The sequence below is a fragment of the Pristiophorus japonicus genome, chromosome 24 (assembly GCF_044704955.1).
Source record: "Pristiophorus japonicus isolate sPriJap1 chromosome 24, sPriJap1.hap1, whole genome shotgun sequence".
Taxonomy (NCBI): Eukaryota; Metazoa; Chordata; class Chondrichthyes; family Pristiophoridae; genus Pristiophorus; species Pristiophorus japonicus.
The window spans coordinates 17,732,627-17,758,514 of NC_092000.1; the positions used below are offsets into that span (position 1 = coordinate 17,732,627).

The 25,888-nt window shown below is 42.9% G+C and overlaps 1 protein-coding gene across 9 annotated transcripts in view; it reads left to right on the forward strand.

Annotated features, from left to right (window-relative positions):
- The window catches only part of brd4 (bromodomain containing 4), a 194,293-nt gene that overhangs the window by 43,295 nt on the left and 125,110 nt on the right, over window positions 1-25,888 (forward strand). For 3 of the 9 annotated variants that reach the window (XM_070867329.1, XM_070867327.1, XM_070867328.1), the window contains exon 2: window positions 7,799-7,882. The exons of the other annotated variants lie outside the window; for them this stretch is intronic. In XM_070867329.1, coding sequence (XP_070723430.1) covers window positions 7,869-7,882 — 14 coding nt within the window. In that variant the 5' untranslated portion in view covers window positions 7,799-7,868. The remainder of the gene's footprint in view (window positions 1-7,798; window positions 7,883-25,888) is intronic. 9 annotated transcript variants of the gene reach the window in all.

Here is a 25,888-nt window from a genome sequence, read left to right on the forward strand (position 1 = left end):
TACTCCTGTCAGCCCTGTATGCCATTGCATTTTCAGTTGCTGACGACTTTGCGAACTTACATTTTGGACTGATTTTAGTTATTGTGGCAATAAACATGGCTATTTATCGTAAACTGCTCCACTATCAGAGCGCATAGTGGAAATTGAGGCGTTTTTGTGGAGTCACATACAGTTAAAGTACAGGGATCTGTTATTGGAGCGATCACTAAGCAAATTCCTAAGTGTAATGTACTCCAAAAAATCTTTTTAAAATTTGTGTAAAAATATTTTTGAAGATGCAACCTACTGTTACAGGGACTATTTTAGGTGGAAGTCCCAGTGCAGGTATCGGGTGAAATTTTTTTCCAATGGGGATACAGGACTCTTAACTATATCCATGTGCCACTTTTTCTGTTTCCTTTTTAAAAAGTCTTGCAGAAATACAATCGTTGCAATCAGCTGAGGAATGAAACTAACACTTAAACCTGTGATTTCAAGAAAGTTAATATAATGTACTAACTTTCAGAAGTTACTGAAATTTAGATTATGGCTCATTCCTGATTCTTTGGTTTCAACTGAATCTGTAACGCAATACACTGCAATGTAACTGTTCTGGTCCTGTGGGGGAGGGGATTGTTAGCTTTGGCACACTCGGTCAGGAATGTTACTGGTATGCTGTTAGCTTTGGTATGTTGTATCAGTCGACATTAACAGTTGCTTGTGATTGAAATTCATTTTTAGTTTGTTCGTTAATGTGACTTACAGATCCGACCTCTCTACATTACAAGCTCATTGAATGCACTGTACTTGTAGAGGGTACTCCGTGCAGTACTGAATAAACAATTTATTCCCATGAATTACTGGTATAAATTGTCTTTGTGACTGGGAACAACTCTTCATTCGGCAGCACCTCATTAAGTACTTCTACTGCTTGTTTTGTGTAGGTGCCCTTTTTAAGCACCAAAATACTTATGAAGTCATGTGAAGCACCCGTCGCCTCAGTTGAGGAATATTTGGGATCAGAGGATTTGTTAAACAGTTAACAATAATGGAGCGAGTGAAATGGTTCTTTTCTTTGGCACTAATTGCTGTCACATGATAATGTTTGGAAGCTAGTTTAGTATTTTAAGAAATGCTTACTTTGTAACTGTTGTTCAGTTTGAGAATGCACCTTGCTTTTTTAAATATAATTGTAATATGGCTATTAGTCGCAATTACAAGTTTTAACATGCTTCCTGAACAAATATAAAATCACATTTTATTAGGGTGTAATCAATTGAAATGTTTCCTTTTGGAGACTCCATAATAGCCAACTTTTAGGTGGAACAGAAGGAAGGAGACTGACTTGAATCCTGGTTCGGTAGTTATTAGATAACATTTTATTGTTTCATGGTTTATTTTGCTCACTGGTGCAAATTTAATTTTAATGCCTGTTTGAATTGGGTATTGATTGAACTTTTTTTTGTTAATCACATTCAGCTGTGGGAGTTATCTCTTTTTCTACTACATGATTTTTTTTTATTGGCAAGAGTGGAGAACATTGTGCCACTTGAACCTTTGCTGAGCTATGGAAACCATTGAACAGATTTGGCTGGTAACTGCCCTCAATTTGGAACACTGGGGAAAGATATTCACTGGCAACATTAGTGATTATTTTTCTGCCCCACCCCTCCAACTGATGGTGCACTTGCTTAACTGGGAAAATCCATTTTTCTAAAACCAGGAAAAAGCCTTTTGAAATAAAAGACAAAGTAGAATGGTATAAAATGTGAACAATGGAGGTCTGGAAAAACATTTGTGGAACATAAAATGGAAGTTGCACCACTACCCAATATGTCGAAAGCAATTCTAGTTAATCCCAGCTGCTGTGCTGATGGCACGCTAGCTGCTGCACAAGAGAGATGTTGAAGATATATTTTAATATAATCTTCACGATGCATTTCAATACGGGAGGCAAAGAGAGGTTAGGAATAAATTAGCAGACAACATTAAATTGAACCATAAAACATTTATAGACAAAGTGTAAAAGGTTAGCAATGGAAAAGTTGGGCCTGTTAGAGACACCAAGGGAAATTTTCACATAGAGGCAGAGGACATGGCTAAAGTCTTAAATTAGTATTTTGTATCTGTCCTAGTAAAGGAAGCCGGTGATGTGAAGGTTACACTAAAAGAGGGGGAAGTTATGGACAGGATAGTAGTGGATAAAGATGTCTAAAAAGGTTAGTATTACTGAAAGTTGGTAAGTCTCCAGGTCCTGATGGAGTGCATCCTAGGTTGCTGAAAGAAGTAAAGATAGAAATAGCAGAGATGTTAGACACAATCTTTCAATCCTCATTGGATACAGGAGTAATGCAGGAGGACTAGAGGGTTGCTAATGTTATACCATTATTCAAGAAAGGGGAAAGGGATAAACCAGGAAAGCCAGTCAGCCCTAACATTGGTGGTGGGAAAGTTATTGTTCTTATGGAAACCATTATCAGCAACAAAATAAACTTTAAAAAAATTTAGACAAGGATGGGTTCGTCAAGGAGAGCCAGCATGAATTTGTTAAAGGCAAATCGTGTCTAACGAACGAACAGCGAAGGTTGATCAAGGTAGTGCAGTAGATGTATATATGGATCTTAGACAAAGTACCACACAGGAAGCTTGTTAAGATGGAAGTCCATGGAATTAAGGGAAAAGTGGCAGTATGGGTATGGTAATGGCTCAGTGACTGGAAGCAGAGGGTGATGGATGGATGTTTTGCAGACTGGGAGGTGGTTTGCAGTCGTGTTCCCCAAGGGTCAGTTTTGGGTTCATTACTTTTTTTTCAATTTTTATAAACGACCTAGGCTCTAGTGTAGGGAGCAGCATTATAAAGTTTGCCGATTGTACGAAACTTGGCAACGTAGTAGATAGTGATGAGGATAGTTGGATGATATAGGCACGATGGTGACATGCGAAAAGCACATCAGATAGACATTAATGCGGAGAACTGATATAGAAAGATGGTAAGACTATAAAAGGTACGATTTTGAAAAGTGTAGAAGAGCAGGGGGACCTTGGTGTCCATATATACAAATCCTTAAAAGTGACAGGGCAAGTTGATATATTGGTTATTTTGGTTTTATAACTAAATCGAGGCATAGCCTATAAAAACAGAGATCATGCTAAAACTTTATAATCATTGGTTAGGCCTCAGCTGAAGTATCATAGACCATTCTGGGCATCATACTTCAGGAAAGATGTAAAGGCCTTAGAAAGAGTACAGAGGAGGTTTACTACAATGTTACCAGGGATGAGGAGCTTCAGTTGAGGGGTTGGAAAAGTCAGAACAGAGAAGATTAAATGGAGACCTAATAAAGGTTTTCAAGATGATAGGTTTTGATAAGAGTAGATATTTCCTTTGATGAGTGGGTCAATAACCAGAGGTCTTGGATTTACGATCCAGAGGGGAAATGAGAGAGTTTTTCCACTCGGTTACAAGAACGGTGATGGAAGCTGATTCTGTAAATAATTTTAAATGTTAGTTGGACAGGTACTTGCAGATGAGGAACTTGCAGGATTACAAACAAGAAGCGAGGGTGTGGGACTGAGTCTTTCAAAGAGCTAGCACAGGCACAATGGGCCAAATTACCTCCTGTACTGTAAGATTCTTCTAATATGATTAGGGCAGGAGTATTCATTCAAGCCTCTTGTACCTGTTCCACCATTCTTGGATCATGGCTGATTTTTACCTCTATACTTACCCATCGAGTGTGGTCAGTACTTTACTGCTGGGAATGTTGGTCTGGTTGAGGACGCTAACGTTGGTGCGTCTCCTCCCAGGCGATTTGCAGGATTTTGCAGAGACATCGTTGGTATTTCTCCCGCGACTTGAGGTGTCTGCTGTACATGATCCATGTCTCTGAGCCATACAGGAGGGTGGGTATTACTACAGCCCTGTAGACCATGAGCTTGGTGGCAGATTTGAGGGCCTGGTCTTCGAACACTATTTTCCTCAGGCAGCCGAAGCCTGCACAGGCGTGTGCACTGGAGGCAGTATTAAATCTCGTTGTCTATGATTAGGCTCCCGAGGTATGGGAAATGGTCCACGTTATCCAGGGCCTCGCCGTGGATCTTGATGACTGAGGGGGGCAGTGCTCGACCAGGCCAGCATTGAAGCACTGACCACACTCTATCAGCTACGCTGGGCAGGCCACCCTGGTTGCATGCCTGGCACGAGACTCCCAAAGCAAGCGCTCTACTCTGAGCTCCTTCACGGCAAACGAGCCAAAGGTGGGCAGAGGAAACGTTTCAAGGACACCCTCAAAGCCTCCTTGATAAAGTGCAGCAGCCCAACCACACCTGAGGGTCCCTGGCCAAAGACCGCCCTAAGTGGAGGAAGTGCATCTGGCTGAACACCTCGAGTCTCATCGCCGAGAGCATGCAGAAATCAAGCGCAGGCAGCGTAAAGAGCATGCGGCAAACCAGTCCCACCCACCTTTTCCCTCAACGACTATCTGTCCCACCTGTGACTGGGACTATGGTTCTCATATTGGGCTGTTCAGTCACTTAAGAACTCATTTTTAGAGTGGAAGCAAGTCTTCCTTGATTCCGATGATGCCTATGATGATGATTTGCCCGTCTTTGCTTCCTATCTCTTGATATAGTTACCTAATAAAAAATCTATTGATCTCAGTCTTGAAAATTTCAGTCAGCTTTGACATTCACAGTCTTTGGGGTAAGAGTGTTTGAGTTCTGCTCCTTGCTTTCTGACTGCATTCCTAAATGGCCTATCTATTAAGATTATGTCCCCTTTGGGTACCCCCCAAACCAGAGGAAATAATTTCTCTCTAACCTATTGAATTGCTTTAGAATTTTAAGGATTTTGATTAGATCTCCATTCAGCCTTCTAAGCTATGCAACCTGTCCCTATTATTTAACCCTTTAAGCCCTGGTACAATGCTGGTGGATTTGCACTGTGTCCCGTCAAAGGCCAATATATCCTTTCTGAAGTACTGTGCCCAAAACTCAACGCAGAATCTATCCAGAATAGGTAAAATTGAGCTTTCGCGCCCTGGTTCCATTATTACCTATCCAGTCATAGTCTGTGAATCTCCTATAATGGCTTCTCTTCCTGCTCCCGCACTGTTGCCTCTGGAAACCCCCAAGTTCTATACTTGCCCTCCTCCTATTTCTCATCTAGATGATGCTGCTCCTCGACGACATTATCCGGAAACACATCAGGTTCCACATGTACGCTGACGACAGCAAGCTGTACATCACCACCGCGTCTCTTGACCCCTCCACTGCCTGTGTGTTGGGCTACTTGTTCGACATCCAGCATTACATGAGCAGAAAATGTCTCCAATTAAGTATCAAGTCCGAAGCCATTGTCTTCGGTCCTGCCACGCACTCCCTAGACACGCATTCCACCTCCATACCTAGCCACTGAATCAGACTGTTTGCAACCATGGCATACTATTTGACCCTGAGCTGAGCTTCCAGACCCACATCTTCTCCATCACGCAAGACTGCCTACTTCTACCTCTGTAATATCGTCCGTCTCCACCTCTTCCTCAGTCCATCCTCTGCTGAAACCCTTAACCTCCAGACTTAACTATTCCAATGCTTCCCTGTCTAGTCTCCCATCTTCCATCCTCCATAAACTTGAACTCATCCAAAACTTACTGTCCTACATTAACTCCCAGTTGACCAATGCCTCAAATTTAAAATTCTTAGCCTTGCATTCAAATCCTTCCATGGCAATGCATCTCCCCATCTTTGTAGTCTCCTCCAGTCCTACAATCTATCAGCTCATCTCGGCCCAAAGCTCTGGAATTCCCTCCTTAAATTGTTCCATCTCTCCTCCATGACATGCCATAAAGCCTACCTCTTTAATAAACACAACATGTTCTAATGTCTCCTTTGGCTCGGTGTCAATTTCTTTTGTCTGATTTATACTCCTGTTTAAACCCCCTGGGATGATTTACTCTGTTAACGGCGCTATATAAATGGAAATTGTTTTCTGGAAGCTCAAAATAATTTATAAAAGGGGAAAGTTGCAAGTTATTCTCTGCTTCAAATCCCTCCATGTCTCCCTTCCACTTACCACAGTAATCCTTACTAACTACATCCTGCAGATACCACTCTCTCCGCTCCACCATTGGCTGCCGCTCTTTCCGCAACTGAACACCCTTGGTAAACGCTTTCACCTTGCCTCTTCCCTCACTGCTTTCAAAAACCTTCCTTGATCATGCTTTCATGTTCCCGGTTTCCCCTCTCAGCCGTTGTCCTCCACGCTATAAAGTGCCTTGATGTCTTTCTCCAGGTTGTCCAAATCAAATTTATGAAAATTGTAGTGTAGTTAGATCACGGATATCTGGCATATTAGTTTATATTTAGTTCATTTAATTAAAATGAATGGTTTACCTTTACATGGGCTTCCACTTACAGCTTAAAATATAATGCAATATTAATGTAAATTAATATCTGGGACTAATGTGTACTTTGTCAAGTGAATTAAATGTTATTAGTGTTATCCACTTAAATGCATTGACATTTCACTTATTTTACAGCTAACTTGTGTTTGTAAGTTTGCAATCTTCCCACTAGTGTAATCAGATGGGTGGTAATCCTTCCTGCATGTGAGTCTAAGGAAGTGTAAAGACAGTGTTTGTGTGTCATTTTGTTAAGTTCGTTCAATCTGTTTTTCTGTACCAGTGTGTTTTTTTTAATGGATTTTTTTGCTTTTGTGAATTTTTCCAGTTTGTGATTTATAGTAAAGCAGATGATGTCTGCTGAGCCTGTTTCTTGTATGTAGCTCTTCAGAGTAGTATGCTTTAATATTGCCTTTGAAGAACATCATTAAGGAAATTGAGGCATATGGGGGTATGCAGGGAAGTGGATTTGAGGTAGAAGATCAGCCATGATCTCAAGTAGTGGAGCAGGCTCGAGGGGCCGACTGGCCTACTTCTGCTCCTAATTCTTATGTTATTTCGTTGCACAATTCCAAACGTGCTGGCAGGGTCAGAGCAGCAATTTTTGAAAGAGTCTGTGCGATTAAGGGAGTTTCTGTTCCCTTTCAATGTTAAAGATTATCTGGCACTTTGGCAGAATGTACTTTCCTCAATGGTTTATATAACATTTCATAATTATTTAACTAGATTGATAGAAGTAACTACATTTTCAAAACATTAGTCACTAAACAGTTTGTTTTGTGGAATGTTCCAGTCTGAGTGTGAGCTGTGTACCTGAAGCTAGCATTGCAGCAGCTCTAGTGCGTGGGAGGGAAGTTAAAATAATAGTCGTTAAAATGGATGCACAAGGGCTCATACTTTTGCATATTTATTGTATTGGTCACCATCCTGTACGCAGTGACTGGTACAGTACAGTACCACTTGTGGCGCAGCCAGGTTTGGTTCTCATAGTTATACGAAGGGGCATCTAGGCAAATTGGCCTGATTGTGTTGAAATCCTTTCATAGCCTGCTCGTTATTTTGGTGTTTGAAACAATTGAATACTCTAGTAATTAGATCATAATTCAGCTTTAAAGTAAAATGTGTGTTCATTATCTAATATGGTTAATGTTGCAGAATATTGCGCCTGTTTAGTTTTCAGAGTTTCACTGTAAATTTTATAGTTGGATATTTTCTACTTTGCTGGCAGCCATTCTCTGTTTTAGAGAGATGGTTAGCATTTTGTCACCAAGATGACGTGCTTACTGGAAAACAGAAATCTCCTAATTTTTTCCTTTTTAAGTAGGCTACAGGGTGTCCATCAATGGATAAATTAATCACTGATAAAATTGTATTCTTATGAAACCCAATTTTAAAAAAAAAGCCCTCCTGTATTTCAGCCAGCAATAGAAAGCACCGTGACGTCATCTGGTGATCAAGTGTCAACTAACGATCTCTCCAAAGCAGCTAATGGCTGCTGCCAAGTAAGTGGGAAAATGTCCATTTGGTAAACCTTTTTTTGAAGTGTGTAGGTGAAGTCATGCAATGATTTTGTTCAAAGAAGTATCTGTTCTCTGATGAACTGTTTGAAGACGTATTTTCCTTTGAGGCTGCAGGACCAGAAACAGCGACAAAATGCTCCTTGGCAGGCTGGCTCTCATGCTCTTGGATAGTTCAAATCAGTACACATCAGGCGCCTAGTTTCAGCTCACAACATCTTTTACAGCATTGAAGAGAAGTGATCGTGCTACCACAATACTTAGTGAGGTGTCGCGCACTGTTCCATATTATGCATCTCTCTTGGATGCTGTTTCCTAGGATAGGGGTGTTCCAAGATATAGCCTGCGGAATGAATGTGCTCAGCGAGTTTTTTGATCTAGTCTAGGAGTCCCTGCCGCTCTTCGCTTTGATGTACACTTACTTAGACTTCAGCTCTTTGAAGTCCCTGGGCCCAGAGGACTAGAAAACACTGCTTCCTCCACTTAGTTGATTTTGACCAATTCTAGAGAAGCCTCTTTGCAGTGTCAGGAATCGGTCTTCACCTTTTCTCCAGGCCAAGAAACCTAAAGGAGCTAAGGCTTTCAAGATTTCCAGTTTCAGGGAAGATGGGAGAAAGCCAACTATGCACCATCGCATAAATCTGAAAATGAGAAGAGCTCGATTCCAACAACCCTAGCTAAAAATTTAGCAGCCTCCAATCTCTGCTTTGTTACTGTGTTTGTGTTTTATTTCTCTCTATATTCTCTTTCTCTATCTGTGCCTTAGTCTTTGCTCTTCCTGCTCCTGTGCCCCCTTCTCCCCGGGTTGACTGAAACCAGTTAGTCCTGTTATTCCCCACTTCAGTCTCTTCAGCATCAATGCAGAGTGTAGGCCAATCATTCATCACAGTGGCACCCGCAACCGTGTTCTGCTCTCACTCTTTCCAACATCACAGGCCATTCATTGATTCCTGCAATTCTCACCAACTGCATCCTCCGTACAAACTCTTTCTAATTCTAACTGTTAACTGTGATTCATGACGAAAGCACTTACCTTCGTGGCTCGAGTTCCACTTCGAACAATCAGATTAAATTCACATGAATCAATTGCACTTGTTTTAATCAATAAAGTGGAGAGGGAGTACTTGTGTGGAACATTTAATTTTTCCTATCAGAGTTCTTGTATTTTGAGCTTTGGGATCTTGATGTATGTGTATATATGGAGTCATGCTGTTTTTTTAAAATTTGTTCCTGGGATGTGGGCATTTATTGGCCATCCCTAATTGCCCTTGAGAATGTGGTGGTGAGCCATCTTCTTGAACCGCTGCAGTCCGTGTGGTGAAGATGCTCCCCTAGTTCTGTTAGCGAGGGAGTTCCAGGATTTTGACCCAGCGACAATGAAGGAGCGGCGATATATTTCCAAGTCAGGATGATGTGTGACTTGGAGGGAAACTTGGAGATGATGGTGTTCCCATGCGCCTGCTGCCCTTGTCCTTTTTAGGTTTGTGTGTATGCAGGCTGTTGTGTTTTTTTTGTTCCCCCGCCATTGTCATTTTTCAGAGGTTGAAGTCTCAGGATTCAGCCAGTACTCCATTAATATGTGCATCATAGTTAATGTGATAAGTTTGAATAGTGGACTTGAGTTGGGAAATGCTGATATTGATGGGTTAATTGCACAAGACAGCAGGAGTTATGTGATCTTCAAGTACGGCAACACTGGTGAATGAGTAAAATACACTTGTGGCTCTTCAGTGTGAGATCAGATGGGGGAGACATACCAGATACAGGGTAGGGATCCTTCTAATCTTCACTTTTAAGAGAACACTCCTAATTGCTTCTGAGTTACGCCAGATTGGAGACAGTTTTGTGTTTGGATTCTAGGAAATCCCACCATATACAGGTACCACGAAATCCCCCATTATTATTATTTGCTATCTGAAACCTGAATATTTTAGGTTACACCCTGTAATGGGAAAAGCTATTTTGGGAGGCATGCGAAGAATGATGGCTCACAAATTTAATTCTTCACGCCCCACCCTGTGGTCAATTGGAACTGTGACTTGTTAATTAATATTTCTAGTTTCCTGAACATCTGTTCTGGTACCTGTCTATTTGTGGCTATTAGGTAGGACACTGGATGTGTATATGTAAAAACAAGATTTAGTTCAACTTAAGGCTTCACTTGTGTGCCTAGGTGCCTCTTTTTTATTATCTCAATTTCTCTCATAGGGCCCAAGTTTCCACATGATTTGCGCCTGATTTTTAGGAGCAACTGGTGGAAAACGGACCATCTTAGAAATCGCAATTCTCCACATTTTTTTTTCTGCAGTTCTAGTCAGGTAGAACAGTTCTACTTTGGAACAGAATTTTTTCTTCAAAAGGGGGCGTGTCCAGCCACTGACGCCTGATTTCAAAGTTTCCACAGTGAAAACGTACTCCAAACTAAGTTAGAATGGAGCAAGTGAAGATTTTTGTAGAACTGAAAAAACCTGTTCTACACATTAAAAAATCAGGTGCAGGTTACAAATTAGGCGTCCAGAACGAGGTGGGGGGGGGAAAGGGAAGTCATTAAATTCTATAATAAATCCTTATTTATACTTCGACAAATATTATACAAATAAATCCAACCTGAATAAACATTTATAAGAAAAGATTAAATAAACCATCTTCCTACCTGTGTGAAAGTGCTTCAGCCACGGAGAATTCTGCAGCCGTTCGTTCCCGCGGGGGGGGGTGGGGAAGGAAACAGCCGTTCATTCCCGCGGAGCGGGAGGTGGGGGGGGGGGAAGGAGGAGGAGACAGCCGTTCGTTCCCGCAGAGCGGGAGGGAGGGGGGGGGGAGGAGACAGTGAGAAGGCTGCAAGAAGCCTCAGTGCTGATGGCAATGTGCTTTTATTAAAAAATGTTCAAAAATTAAACAGCTACAAAGAACTACAAAAATGGCCGAGTGCCAATGTTTCCTTCACACTGCGCATGCGCGAACGCTCCAACGCACACGCGCAGCGTTGCCGGCAGGAAAAAAACTAATTTAAATGGTACCCGCCCCCTCCCACTTACAAAATCGGCGCGAGTGTAGGCTCCGCCCCCCTGGGCACCGCGCCAGGCAGACAAGGAGCTGCAGGGTGCTCGAGAATAGCGCATTTTTTTTTAGGCGCGAAAAACGGGCGCCCAGCTCGGAGGGGCGCCCGTTTTTTATCGTGGAAACTTGGGCCCATAGTGTGTACATTGTTGGTTTGATATACAATTTCTATGGCTCAATTTGCATTGAGCAGAGATAATGAGTGAAGTGAAATGAGCCTTGTGTAGTTTACCAGTAGCTCAGAATTCTGGTTTTGGTATATGGTTTTTATTTTTATTGTGGCTGGCTGTTACATTGACATCTGGTGCCTTTACAGCTGTGTTGCTGTAATTTTGCATTTTTCCCCTGTGATGAGGGGAAGAGCATAGATGCCTTTTAAGGGGAAAATAGATAAGTACATGAAGAATAGAATAGAAGATATGTTGATGGGTGCGATGAAGTAAGGTGGGAGGACGCTTGTGTGGAGCATAAACACCGGCATAGACCTTCTGGGTCGAATGGCAGGTTTCTGTGCTGTAAAATTCTTAGTAATTTTACCTACTATGCTGATCTAGTACCTGTGCCTCTTGGTCAATGTGGGGAGATTCTAGCTATCTGTTAGAAATCGGCTAAAAATAGGAGCAATATTTGAGAATTTCTCATAGTTTAGCATCAGTAATTACTCTCTATTTTTAGGCTCTACAATAATGCTGTATATGTTGGTGCAAGATAAAGCAGAGTGGTATCCTGGCTCGTATTCCTTCCTCAACCAGTATCACCGAAAGGAAATTTTAATTGGCCTTTGATCTAATTTCTGTGTTGTGAAATCATTTGGAAAATTTGAGACCCGTTGCAATATATGATACAAGTTTGTTCCTTCCTCTGCCTAGTGAGTGCAATGAAAAGAAATGATGTGTTTTTCTGCTCGAGATTAAGGAAGATAATGGATAAGGTGACTTTCTGTTTAGTTTGGAAAGGAAGCAAGTACATGGAACTGTAAAATCAGTCCAAATTCAGTAAGGAGGGCTGAATGGCCGGTTTATATGCCAAAATTTCTGTACATCACTCAACAGCCTGTATTATGGGGTCAGGAAGTCCTGAAGAGAATAAACAATGCGTGTGTTCTGCTTTCTGTGGTACTCTCCCAAGACCAGTTTTCCATTTTTCTGGCTCGTGTAATAACTGCAGCATCAGCCAGAGTGGCTCTGAACTGCTGACTAGGATGTGCAGGATTGAAAATTTGTGACCGATTCTCCACTTTTTTTTGTTGCGAATGGGGCGAGGGGCACATTGGCTGGCTTCACTTGGCAACAACATGGCTGAGACGGGGAACTTAACTGAGGGGGAGGGTAAAAATGGGCCCATGTCCAACCACTGGATGGTGCTGAGCATTGATACTTTGAGCAATTCTGCCCAAGACGACAAATTGTTTAGTTGAAGTTTGGGGTTTATCTGTTTTAATTGGTGCAGCCCTAAATGTGAACTGCAGCGCATGTTATGCTTGGACTTTCTTTTTGTGGATTTCATCCCATCGTCGAAGCCCATGCAACATCTGCCCCTCTATCTTGACCGGCATGCATCTGCTAGTACAGAGATGAAAAAAATTGAACATTTTCTCTGCTCTCTTCTGCGAAATTTTAGCCCTGCGTAAATCTCCAAATTTACGTTGTTTTCATTGCTGAAGAATACCACCCTGGGTCAGAATTAGTTATCTGGTGCTGGATCTCTGCCAAGTAATTAGTTGAGACGGCTGTTCTGAGCAGCTTTCTCCCTGCGAGCAGCAGCTGTCGAATTGGGTATATTGGGAGTGGAGATCTGTGAAACAAATATCGTATTCACCAATTGCCCTACTGACATATATTATGGGATCTGTGCCAGCAAATGTTGGGTCTGCTACTGTGCTGGGTGTTCGATGCAAAGAATCTCACTAATTTACCTTGGAGGGCAAAGATTTGTTTGCAAGCTTAAATGTATCGGATATGCAGTTATTTTGCACCAATTGCATGTGTTCTTGGTATTATCATACTCGAGTGCAAAGTGCAGTTTAACATTGGGTTGTGGTTGCAAAGTATTTACAGCACAGAAACAGGCCATTCTGCCCAATAAGTCCATGCTCCACACGAGCCTCCTCCCATCCCTCTATCTAACCCCATCAGCCTATCCTTTGGCGCATTTCTCCCTCGTGCTGTAACACTGGTTGGAGATGCACATGGTGAAGTTGGGAAATCCACAGTAATTGACCCAGAAAATTGAATAATTGTGAACTAACGGGCTGATTTGTTGTGCTACATAAGGAAGAGGGCTCTTGAGTATCCAGATGTAAGCGGAATCATTTAAAAGCAAAATGATTTCCCTACGGCAGGGAAAATCCGTTGGGAGAATGCATTCTCACTTGCTTCATTACCCCCCTCCTCCACACCCTCCCTGTTGTCTTTTAGAGGAGCATTCTAGGGTCCACTGAGGATGTTGCTACCTCTCTCCTTGATTTGAGCACTGGCGTGCATACAATGCTGATTTTAGCAGTAGGACTGGGAGAAAAAGATTGTATTCTGTAATAGATTTTCTTGTTTTTCCATGTTTTTAGCCAATTTTCTTCCCTCCACTCCCCTCGAGAAACAAATTCTTGGTAGCCTACAGTTTCATCGGATCTTGTGGTATTTTTCCCCGTCCTTTGCCCAAGTGGCTATCCTTCATGTGAGCCAACCATGCAGTCTTTCTGACCGCAGGACATCGCCGAACCTGGCATCAAGGCCAAGCCAGAGCCCTTTTTGTCTAATGCTCCCAGACATGCCAGTTTCCAAACCCTCTGCAATGTTTCCTTGTTCTGATTGCTTACACACCAGGCTCTCCAGTAGATGGCCAAAATTGGTTTGTTTTATTTAAAATGGGGAGGAGAGAATTCCAAACATTTTGTGTTGGTAGATTTATATTTGATGTGTTGCATCACTGGTTGGATTCGTTCTTTCTACCTTTTAATTTCCCAATATTTCAAATTCTCCACCATTACGTGCAAATGAGATGGGTGAAATTAATGATCTACTCGGTCTTGTCTGACACCTTGTTTGTAGTGATTTATACAAGGCAAACCATCACAAAAATAATGGAAACTTGGGTTCTCATTTGTGGTAAAATATCAACACAGCAGCCCTCATGCTGAATTCATACTGTTAAATTTTGCCCTTTCCGCTTCAGGGTGGAACATTGAGGTGAAAAATCTCTGTGCATGCGCTCATCATAGAATTTTAGTCTCATTCTTTCAAATTTCCTATGGCTGATTTTCAAAAAGAGAAGACGACTGCTTTTGAGGCAGGAGTGGTTAAAACTGCAAAGCAGGACGAAACCATTGTGGTGGATTTGCTTTTGGCTGCGTTGTTTCTTCCCGTTACATTTTGCGTTAGCACCCCCTCCCCCATTGTACTCCTATGTCAGTATAAATGTGGCATTGCCACGTGGTGATTAAGCCACAGTCAGATTGTGAATCTCAATGAGTAATGAACATGATTAATATTCAGATACCAAACAGCATAGCTGTGTGAGCAGATAGAGTTTAATGAGCTGCTCATATCCAGTGGAAATGCATGTTACAGCTGCCTTTTTCTTGACTTTGCCTATTTTTCGATTAGCCAGGGTGTGTAAACCGCATGCAATTTACTCACATGATTCAACCAGCACTGTGACTCATGCACTTGAGTCATGGTTGTATAATGCATTTCCACTTCATTGAACGGGTCCATTAGATTATTGCTTTGTTTGGTTTATAAATGAGGAAAAGCTTACTTGGTTGTAACTGTAAGCTGTTAACCCTGAAGGGTTTTTAAACAAATTGGCTGAAGTACCAGGAGAATCTTAGTTATGAGGACAGATTGGATAGGTTGGGCTTGTTCTCATTGGAACAGAGGAGGTTGAGAGGAGACCTCATTTGAGGTGTACAAAATATTGAGGGTCCTGGACATGGTGAATAGTAAGGGTCTATTTCCATTGGTGGAGGGGCATAGTTTTAAGGTGATTGGTAGAAGGTTTGGAGGAGATTTGAGGGGGGGGGGTGCTTCTTTATGCAGAGGGTGTGGGGATCTGGAACTCACTGCCTGGAAGAGTGGTGGATGCAGAAACCTCACCACTTTTAAGAGATGGTTGGATGGGCACTTCAAAGTGCAGTAACCTGCAGGGTTACGGACCTGGAGCTGGTAATTGGGATTAGACTGGATGACCTTTTGTTGGATGGCGCAGATATAATGGTAAGTACAGCAGGGAATATAATATGGCCAGGGTGATCTCCTGGACTAGTTTCGATCACCTGGATGGGTCGGAGAGGAATTTTCCTAGACTTTTTCTCCCTAAATTGGCCTGGTTTTTATCTAGTTTTTGCCTCTTCCAGGAGATCACACGGCTCCGGTTGGGGTGGAGTGTAGAATGTTTCAGTATAAGGGGTGTCGCAGTTGTGTGAGGCGGACTGGTGGGCTGGGTGCTCTTTACCTTTCCGTCATTGTTCATAAGTTTATATGTAACCTTTAGGGCTGCTGACCAAATGCCACATGGCTCTTTGTCGGCCGGCGTGGACACGATGGGCCGAAATGGCTTCCTTCTATGCTGTAAATTTCTATGTTACTGGTGCTTTTGTTTAAAACTGATTTTTTGCCCATTAAAATGTAACTTGTGCACAAAATCAATTTTAGAATACTAAACCAGACAAAAACAATGATTGGGGCACCTTTGTGAATATTGAATCATAATGTGTCTGGGTACATGGTCCAGTAGTTATGGTTTTTCAGTTCGTTTTTTTAAAAAAAAGGTTAGGAACTTAAAAAGCTAGTATCAGTATCCGTGACCACGCGCTGTCAGATTATCGTAAAGATGATTTAAGAAAGGAAACCGCAACTGGTCTGCGCTACCTGTGACTTTAGTCTCGCACCAATACGGTTCAAAATTAATTGACCTAAATGCCGAGCAAACCACTCGGTTGTATTAAACCAAGGGTGAATCGCCATTATTCACCGTAAGTCTCCTGGTTTTGTGCGCTCTGCTGGAATGTTTTTATCCGTTACGCAAACTTTTCCTGAATCACTTGTGTGGGATAATCTTGGATCATTGATATCGGCAAGTTGAAACCACCGCTGGGCTGAATCGAGCTGAAATTCCATTACAGTAGCAGCGCTGACTTTTGTGTGCCGGAAGGCTCTGGCAAAGTTGTGCAGTGGAGGGAGCGGGGCTGTTGGAGATCTGGGGCCTGATGCCGGATGTTGAGTTTGGGAGGGAGGGAGTGGGAGAGGAGAGTTTGGATTTGCGTGTCACTGGCTAGAGTCGGCAGGGTGCAGACTGGCTGAGAGTTGGAAATGCAGAGACTTGTTCCGCTGGCAACGCCCTGACCCGTGAAAAGAACAAGTTTGTTTGCTGTGGATGTCGGCGGATGGTTATGAAGCAGACCATCCCAATCGCTCATGCAGCTGTCTATTTTGGGAGTGTTGTTTTTTCATCTTTTTAATTTCACTTCTTTATCTCTTTAGCATTGAATTAAAATTGAGGCTTTTGTTAATTTAAAATTGTTTTTTAAATAAAGGGTTTGTAGGACAGTACTTAAAATTAATGTAACAAGTCGGAAAGTCGTCGTCATCTTTCATATGGTAGTAACAAAGCAAATCAAATGTCAATATCTAAGTCAGATATCCAGGCCAAAGCTTCCGGTGTAATAGTGTGGATGGATGTCTTGTAGGCTGCCTGCAAATTTCCTCGGAGGACAGTGCTCACTAAGGTGCTCCAGGGTCTGATTAGGGGTTGCACAGTTGCATGATGGGGATGCTTTAATCTTCCACCTATGGAGAAGGTGGCAGCATTGACCATAACCGGTTCTGAGGTGGTTGATGGTAGGAAAGTGAACAGGCACAACTTTAAATAAATTTCAAACATTGCACCAAGGATACAGACTGCATTGAAAAGCAGGCATACCCTATCAGTAAATACCTGTTTACTTTAAAGCATTATTAAAACACTCTTTACATGCAGCATTTTCATACAAGTATTGTACAGTATAGGTGGTACCTTTCCAGTCTGGGGCTCTTTGGTCCGGCAACATCCCTGGTCTGGCATCATTCCCCACATGGGAGTAGCAGATCGCTGTGTCCTGGGGCTGCCGTCTCCTCTTCTCCCCGCTGCCTCCGGTGTTCCCTCCAAGGTCGGGTTGGTGCGGAGAGGGAGCGAAGAGCGCGGCGGCTGACTAAGGCGCCAACGCTGGGCCTGAGAAATGCTACTCATGCGCAGAATGCGGTCGGGTCGTTGTCAACAGCATTGTCAGTAGTCTAGGGTACTGCTGACAACGCTCGGGTCGGCGTGACCACCCGTGGTCCGGAAAATTCTCTGGTCTGGCTCTGGTCAGGTCCCACGGGTGCTGGACTGGAGAGATACAGCTGTAATAATAATAACTACTTTTAATTATATAGCGCCTTTAACATAGTAAAACGTCCCAAGGTACTTCACAACAATTTTACAACACATTAGATATTGACCATTGAAGGAAAGAGAGAAAAAGCGTGAGAAGGAAGTGTGAAAAGAGGTTAAAGGCTCAGGTCCGAAGCGGCAGCCAAAATGCGCACGCAGATAGACACAGGCGAAAAAAAGCTGAAAAAAATAAATTCAAATTACATTGTAAATAATAGGATAAGGAGTATACAATAGTAAAATCAGTAATAAAGATGAATTATAATTAAACAAAATTAAATAATAGCATAATTATAAATTAAGTTAAAATGAGAAACTCAGCAATTGAATAAAATTAAATCAGTTTGTAGCTGTTTTTAAGATTCATTCCCGATCCAGTGATTCATTTAATCTGGAAGAACCAATCACTGTCCTCCATCCTTATAATGTCATAATTGTATTTTTATTTCTGATTTTGTCCCCTTGATAGGACCTGTAATAGCTCAAGGCTCGAGCTGCCTCCATTGTCAGGGAGATGCTGATGTTTTTTAAAAAAACTATCATAATTTAAATGGGGGTCCATGATTACAAATCGATTTGGAAAGGGGTCCTTCAACCAGATGATCTACTGTGGCATTGTCAATTTGGTTGCATACACGAATCAGTCTCTGGATCCAAGCCCCACTTCAGCAGTGGAAGAGTTAATCTAAGCTGATGCAGCATTATTGAAAGTGACGTGTTTCAAACTGTCGATGGCAGGGGATCAGCACAGGGCTACAATGAGGGAGCAGGGATCCAGGGTAGAGAAACACAGATTTATGAGGAAGTTTGTACTCTCTCCAACATCTTGCATGTCTGCTTTCCCAGTCCCACATCTTCCTCATAGACTGTACGTTCATCCTCTCTCCTACCCACCCACCCAGTGCCCCATAGCCTACTTGGTCCCATCTCTCTTCTACACAGCACCATGCCTGTTTACCCTTGTCTCGTCACTTCCTTGCATCTCCTCACGCTCAATTTCTTCCCTGCCTCCTTTTTCCATCCATGTCTCTTTCTCCCCCCCCCCCCCCCCCCCCCCCCCCCGTTCCCCCAATCAACCTTCCTTGTTCTGTAGCACTTGCACCAGTCTTTTTATTTTGCTGGCATTTCTCCTCTCTAGTCCTATAGGTACCCATTCTTTTTTTTCTCCAAAAAGTGGCCTTGTCCAGGTCCATTCTTTGTTTGTCAACTTCGACAGTCAGTATCTTAATGCTATTTCATCTTATGAGTGCTCTATACTGAAGTCCAATCCTACTGTCACCCATTGTTTGCAGCAGTGGATAGTGACTAAAATCAGGAACTTCAGCTAATTTTGTGTTTTCTTAACACGTAGAGTCCAATTATCATCGGAATCGAGGAGGACTTGCTTTCACTCTTAAAATGAGTTCTTAGATGGCTGAACAGTCCAATACAAGAACCACAGACTCTGTCACAGGTGGGGCAGATAGTCGTTGAGGGAAGGGGTGGGTGGGACTAGTTTGCCGCACGCTCTTTCCGCTCCCTAAGCTTTTTTGTATGTTCTCGGCGTTGAGACTTTGAGGTGCTCAGCGCCCTCCCAAATGCACTTCCTCCACTTTGGCCAGGGACTCCCAGGTGTCAGTGGGGATGTTGCACTTTATCAGGAGGCTTTGAGGGTGTCCTTGTAATGTTTTCTCTGCCCACCTTTGGCTCGTTTGCTGTGAAGGAGTTCCGAGTAGAGCGCTTGATTTGGGAGTCTTGTCCGGCATGCGGAGCTGATCAAGTGCGGTCAGTGCTTCAATGCTGGGGATGTTGGCCTGGCCAAGGACGCTGATGTTGGTGCGTCTGTCCTCCCAGGAGATTTATAGATAACGCTCCAATGACTCCTCTTATTGCGTTGAGCTAACCCATAGGGATGGAGCCTGAGGCCTTCTGACATGTTTAGCTCCGTGCATTTACTACCTGGTGCAGGGACCAGGTCTGCAGGTCCCACCTCTTCAGACTCTCATTGATTGGTCTCGTCAGAAAAGCCTCTTCAGAAGCAACGGTGCATTTTAACGCTACTCTTGTGCTGGTGGCAATATTGCAAAATCTGAGGCTAGTCATTTGGCAGTTTTGAGTATAATAATCTTTGAACCCCTTTCTGCAACGTGTCGAGAATATCTGCAGCAATCAATATAGTTTATTGCAAGTTTTAAAATATTACCAAATCACTAAATTTTACACTTTGGGAAGAGGGGGAAATAACTTAATGTTTCATCACAGGATGAAAGTGCCATTGTATTAGCAATGGCGGTCTCTCTCTCATGTTGACTTTTGCTATATAAATGGCGTGGTATGGTTTGGAAGGCGGAAGCCTGCTAAGTGGATTAGAAGTTCTTGGCCCTGCAAGTGCAGGTTTTCGATTACCCCTTGTTCAGTCTCTAATGGCAACAGGAAAGCTTTTGACCTCCAAAAGGCTTCACACAATTTTAGGAAGGGAGCACTGACTTAATGTCACTCCAGTACATGGTCGGGCTGCTCTGAGCATCTAGTTCAAATGGTATTAAGAGGTGGCAGATCTATTGATGGTGCTAAAAAGGAGCACTGCAGCCATGGATGAGATCAGTTGACACACTGCATTTTTGTCCGCTTCTGCAGCTGTCCATGGAATTGAGCTTTGAAAGTTATTGTGTACTGCTAAATTAGTTTCAATCATTGTCTTTTATACAGGCTTCATGTTGAAAATTCTTTGGCACGATGCCAAGATCAGTTAACATTTATCAATTTCATCTCACGGTTTAGTCCAAATAACCCACACATTAGTGCAAATTTGAAAAAGCGATCGTCTTAATTTCATTGTAATAGTTCGATTGTGTGTAGCCCTGACCTAGGCTATGTAACTTTTTTTTATAGTGTAAGTGCTATATCATAAATTTACTTGGCAGTGAAAATGCTAGTAACTGCGGAAGTTGTGACATAAGTGTCCTAAAAATGGCATTCGTAACAATTCCGCTGAACTCTGGGGAAAGGAGTTAATGCTACGAACTATGGGTACTCTAAGACAGCAGTGAGGACAAGAGAATCACAGCCAATATTGGTTCCCATCATCAACAAGGGTGCTCTCCACTCTCCCGTCCTGTGACAGTTGGAACTGGTGCTCTCCACTCTCCCGTTGGTGTAGGAGGGAGGGCTTTAGTTTCCTGAACAATTGGGACCGCTTCTGGGGTAGGTGGGACCTGTACAAGTCGGACAGGTTACACCTCAACAGAGACGGGACCAATGTTCTCGCGGGTGGTTTTGATAGTACGGTTTGGAGGGCTTTAAACTAGCTTGGCAGGGGGATGGGAACCCAGGAGAGGGCTCTGAGCTAGTTAGGGTGGGTGAGAGCTCAGATGAACAGAACCCCAAGAAAGAATGCAAAAGGCAGGCGGCAACAGAGCAGAGTAGCACATGGTTAAGTGTAAACCACAAGGTGATGGGAAGGGACAATATGTATGAATATAAAGGGGCTGCAGGAGGGGTCAAAACTAAAAATCATGGTTTAAAAACTAGTATTAAAACACTTTACCTAAATGCACGCAGCATTTGAACAAAGTAAATGAGTTGACGGCACAAATCATTACAAATGGGTATGATTTGGTGGCCATTACTGAAACGTGGTTGCAGGGTGGCCAAGACTGGGAATTAAACGGGTATCTGACAATTCGGAAAGATAGACAAGAGGGGAAGGGAGGTGGGGTAGCTCTGTTAATGAAGGATGATAGGGCAGTTGTGAGAGATGATATTGGCTCCAATGAACCAAATGTTGAATCATTGTGGGTGGAGATTAGAGATAGTAAGGGGAACCAGTGGGTGGGCGTAGTTTATAAGCCCCCAAATAATAACTTTACGATGGGGCGGACAATAATCGAGGGAATAATGGAGGCATGTGAAAAAGGAACGGCAGTAATCATGGGGGATTTTAACCTATATCAATTGGTCAAATCAAATCGCACGGGGTAGCCTTGAGGAGGAATTCATAGAATGCATACGGGATTGTTTCTTAGAACAGTATGTTACAGAACCTACAAGGGAGCAAGCTATCTTTGATCTGGTCCTGTGTAATGAGACAGGAATAATAAACGATCTCCTCGTAAAAGATCCTCTCGGAATGAGTGATCACAGTATGGTTGAATTTGTAATACAGATTGAGGGTGAGGAAGTAGTGTCTCAAACAAGCGTACTATGCTTAAACAAAGGGGACTACAGTGGGATGAGGGCAGAGTTGGCTAAAGTAGACTGGGAACACAGACTAAACGGTGGCACAATTGAGGAACAGTGGAGGACTTTTAAGGAGCTCTTTCATAGTGCTCAACAAAAATATATTCCAGTGAAAAAGAAGGGCGGTAAGAGAAGGGATAACCCGCCGTGGATAACCAAGGAAATAAAGGAGAGTATCAAATTAAAAACCAATGCGTATAAGGTGGCCAAGGTTAGTGGGAAACTAGAAGATTGGGAAAATTTTAAACGACAGCAAAGAATGACTAAGAAAGCAATAAAGAAGGGGAAGATAGATTACGAATGTAAACTTGCGCAAAACATAAAAACAGCTTTTACCGATATATAAAACGGAAAAGAGTGACTAAAGTAAATGTTGGTCCCTTAGAAGATGAGAGAGGGGATTTAATAATGGGAAATGTGGAAATGGCTGAGACCTTAAACAATTATTTTGCTTCGGTCTTCACAGTGAAAGACACAAAAACCATGCCAAAAATTGTTGGTCACGGGAATGTAGGAAGGGAGGACCTTGAGACAATCACTATCACTAGGGGGGTAGTGCTGGACAGGCTAATGGGACTCAAGGTAGACAAGTCCCCTGGTCCTGATGAAATGCATCCCAGGGTATTAAGAGATGGCAGAAGTTATAGCAGATGCATTCGTTATAATCTACCAAAATTCTCTGGACTCTGGGGAGGTACCATCGGATTGGAAAGCAGCTAATGTAACACCTCTGTTTTTAAAAAAAAGGGGGCAGACAAAAGGCAGTTAACTATAGGCCGGTTAGTTTAACATCTGTAGTGGGGAAAATGCTTGAAGCTATCATTAAGGAAGAAATAGCAGGATATCTAGATAGGGATAGTGCAATCACGCAGATGCAACATGGATTCATAAAGGGGAAATCATGTGTAACTAATTTACTGAAATTCTTTGAGGATATAACGAGCATGGTGGATAGAGGTGTACCGATGGATGTGGTGTATTTAGATTTCCAAAAGGCATTCGATAAGGTGCCACACAAAAGGTTACTGCAGAAGATAAAGGTACACGGATTCAGGGGAAATGTATTAGCATGGATAGAGAATTGGCTGGCTAACAAAGCAGAGAGTCGGGATAAATGGGTCCTTTTTGTGTTGGAAATTGGTGGTTACTGGTGTGCCACAGGATCAGTGCTGGGACCACAACTGTTTACAATATACTTGGATGACCTGGAAGAGGGGACAGAGTGCAGTGTAACAAAATTTGCAGATAACACAAAGATTAGTGGGAAAGCGGGTTGTGTAAAGGACACAGAGAGGCTGCAAAGAGATTTAGATAGGCTAAGCGAATGGGCTAAGGTTTGGCAGATGGAATACAATGTTGGAAAATGTGAGGTCATCCACCTTGGGGGGGGGGGGGGGTGGGGGGGAAACAATAAAAGGGAATATTATTTGAATGGGGAGAAATTACAACATGCTGCGGTGCAGAGGGACCTGGGGGTCCTTGTGCATGAAACTCTTTTCGATGAATCCCAAAAAGTTAGTTTGCAGGTGCAGCAGGTAATCAGGAAGGCGAAATGGAATGTTGGCCTTCATTGCGAGAGGGATGGAGTACAAAAGCAGGAAGGTCCTGCTGCAACTGTACAGGGTATTGGTGAGGCCACACCTGGAGTACTGCGTGCAGTTTTGGTCACCTTGGATGGGGTACAGAGACGATTCACTGGGCTGATTCCGGAGATGAGGGGGTTACCTTATGATGATCGATTGAGTAGACTGGGTCTTTACTCGTTGGAGTTCAGAAGGATGAGGGGTGATCTTATAGAAACATTTAAAATAAAGAAAGGGATAGACAAGATAGAGGCAGAGAGGTTGTTTCCACTGGTCGGGGAGACGAGAACTAGTGGGCACAGCCTCAAAATACGGGGGAGCCAATTTAAAACCGAGTTGAGAAGGAATTTCTTCTCCCAGAGGGTTGTGAATCTGTGGAATTCTCTGCCAAGGAAGCAGTTGAGGCTAGCTCATTGAATATATTCAAATCACAGATAGATTTTTAACCAATAAGGGAATTAAGTGTTATGGGGAGTGGGCGGATAAGTGGAGCTGAGTCCACGGCCAGATCAGCCATGATCTTGTTGAATGGCAGAGCAGGCTCGAGGGGCTAGATGGCCTACTCCTGTTCCTAATTCTTATGTTCTTATGTTCTTATACCTCTACATTTAGTCCTTTTCACCATCTACAAGGCACAAGTCAGGAATGTGATGGAATTTTCTCCACTTGCCTGGATGAATGCAGCTCCAACAACACTTGAAGCTTGGCACCATCCAGGACAAAACCGCCCACAAATATTCACTCACTCACCCTCCACCACCGATCGTGTCTACAGTGTTTACCATCTAGAAGATACCCTGCAGAAACTCGCCAAGGCTTCTTCGAAAGCAACTCCCCAACCTGTGACCTCTACCACCTCGAAGGACAAGGGCAGCAGGTGCATGGCAACACCATCACCTCCACATTCCCCTCCAAGTCACACACCATCCTGACTTAGAAATATATCGCTGTTCCATCATCGTCGCTGGGTCAAATCCTGGAACTTCCTCTCTAACAATACTGTTGGGAGTACCTTCACCACCCGGACTGCAGCGGTTCAAGGCGGTGGCTCGCCTCCAGCTTCTCAAGGGCAACTAGGGATGGGCAATAAATACTGGCCTTGCCAGTGACGCCCACATTCTGTGAATGAATATTTGGAAAAGTTATGTTTGACCAAGATAAGTGCCCAAAGGAGAGCCAATCTTTTCATACCGTCTTGAGCAATTATTTAGGGCTAAAGTGAAAGTAGTTATTCCAGCTAAAGCTGAAAGTAAACTCGTGCTTATCTTAATTGTCCTACCACTATTGTGGTTCAAGTAAAAAGTTTTGGAACTGTTGGGCAGATCTGGTTCTCAATTTAAAAAAAAAATGCACGTTATAAAATGCTTGGAGTTTGGTAAGAGGTATTGTCACCACATTAACATGGGGTATATCAGACAGATTGGTTGCAATTATATTGAAGGTGTTTACGTTGAGATTTAGATGTATTTCACACAAGAGGGGGAGAAGGCAATCTTAAGAGAAACTGGGGGTTATAGGAATTCAGCAAGGCTTTAAGAATTGTCACAGCTGGCGATAGACACGCGAACATAACCTACAAGTGATGCGCTAAATTAAGGTTCTGAATTCAGAAGTAGCTTTAGTGCTACCAAGGGAGAACAGACACCAGAATAAGGCCACATTATGATGATGACAGACTGAGGGTCATCGTGCAGATCTGGAGATGGAACCAGGCATCCCAGTGCAGGGCACGACCACCAACTCCGAACGGTGAGGTGGTATAAGATCCGGAAATCATTTGTAAAGCTGTGAGCTTATCAGCAATGAGCTGCACCAACTAGACTTTAAAATCCTACATTGGATCAGTGTCTACACTTCAAAGCTACTTCATCCTGAGACTGTGAAAGGTGGTGCACAAATGGAAATTCTTCCTTTATATCTGATAGACTTGCTGTTCTAAACTAACTATGCTGATTTTCAGTCTCTGATATTGAGCACATTATAGGTATGTAATGTACAGCCCAACTAATGCTAAGGTTCTGAGAGACACCTGAACTGCCATTGTATTTGCATATTACATCAGTTAATATCTTCCCAGGTACCTTGCATAAGCTTGCTGTTTAATAAGATGTTAGTTGTATTATGTGTGTGTTAATAAGGAAATGTTAGTTCATGATTTCACTCAGACATCCTCTTTGATGGCTTTGGCAAGAAGTTAACTCATTCTTGCAGTAGCTAGCATGTGTCCTAACAGTGAGTTGATTATCATCTGTCACTGGATCGATGAATGAGGCAGCACTCTGGACTCCTTACCTGCCTTGTGTCCATTTTCCTTTACGTAGACTGTGTCCAATGGCATACCATTAGTCTTGTCTTTTTTTTTCCTCCAAGACTTCTCAAAATATTAAAGTTAGTCTCTTACCCTAAAGTCAATACCTGATTCCATCCTCCTCCTGCCCACTGTCTCGGGCTGAACCGGACTGTTCACAATCTCGGTATCATATTTGACCCTGAGCTGAGATTCCGACCCTATATCACCATCAACAAGACTGCCTACTTCCACCTCTGTAATATCACCTGCCTCAGCTCATTTGCTGTAACTCTCATCATGTCTTTATTACCTTCAGACTCAACTATTCCAATGCTTTCCTGACTGGCCTCCCACCTTGCACCCTCCGTAAACTTGAGCTCGTCCTGTGTTTGCTGACCTAAATTAGCTCCCAGTTTAGCAACGCCTCAATTAAAA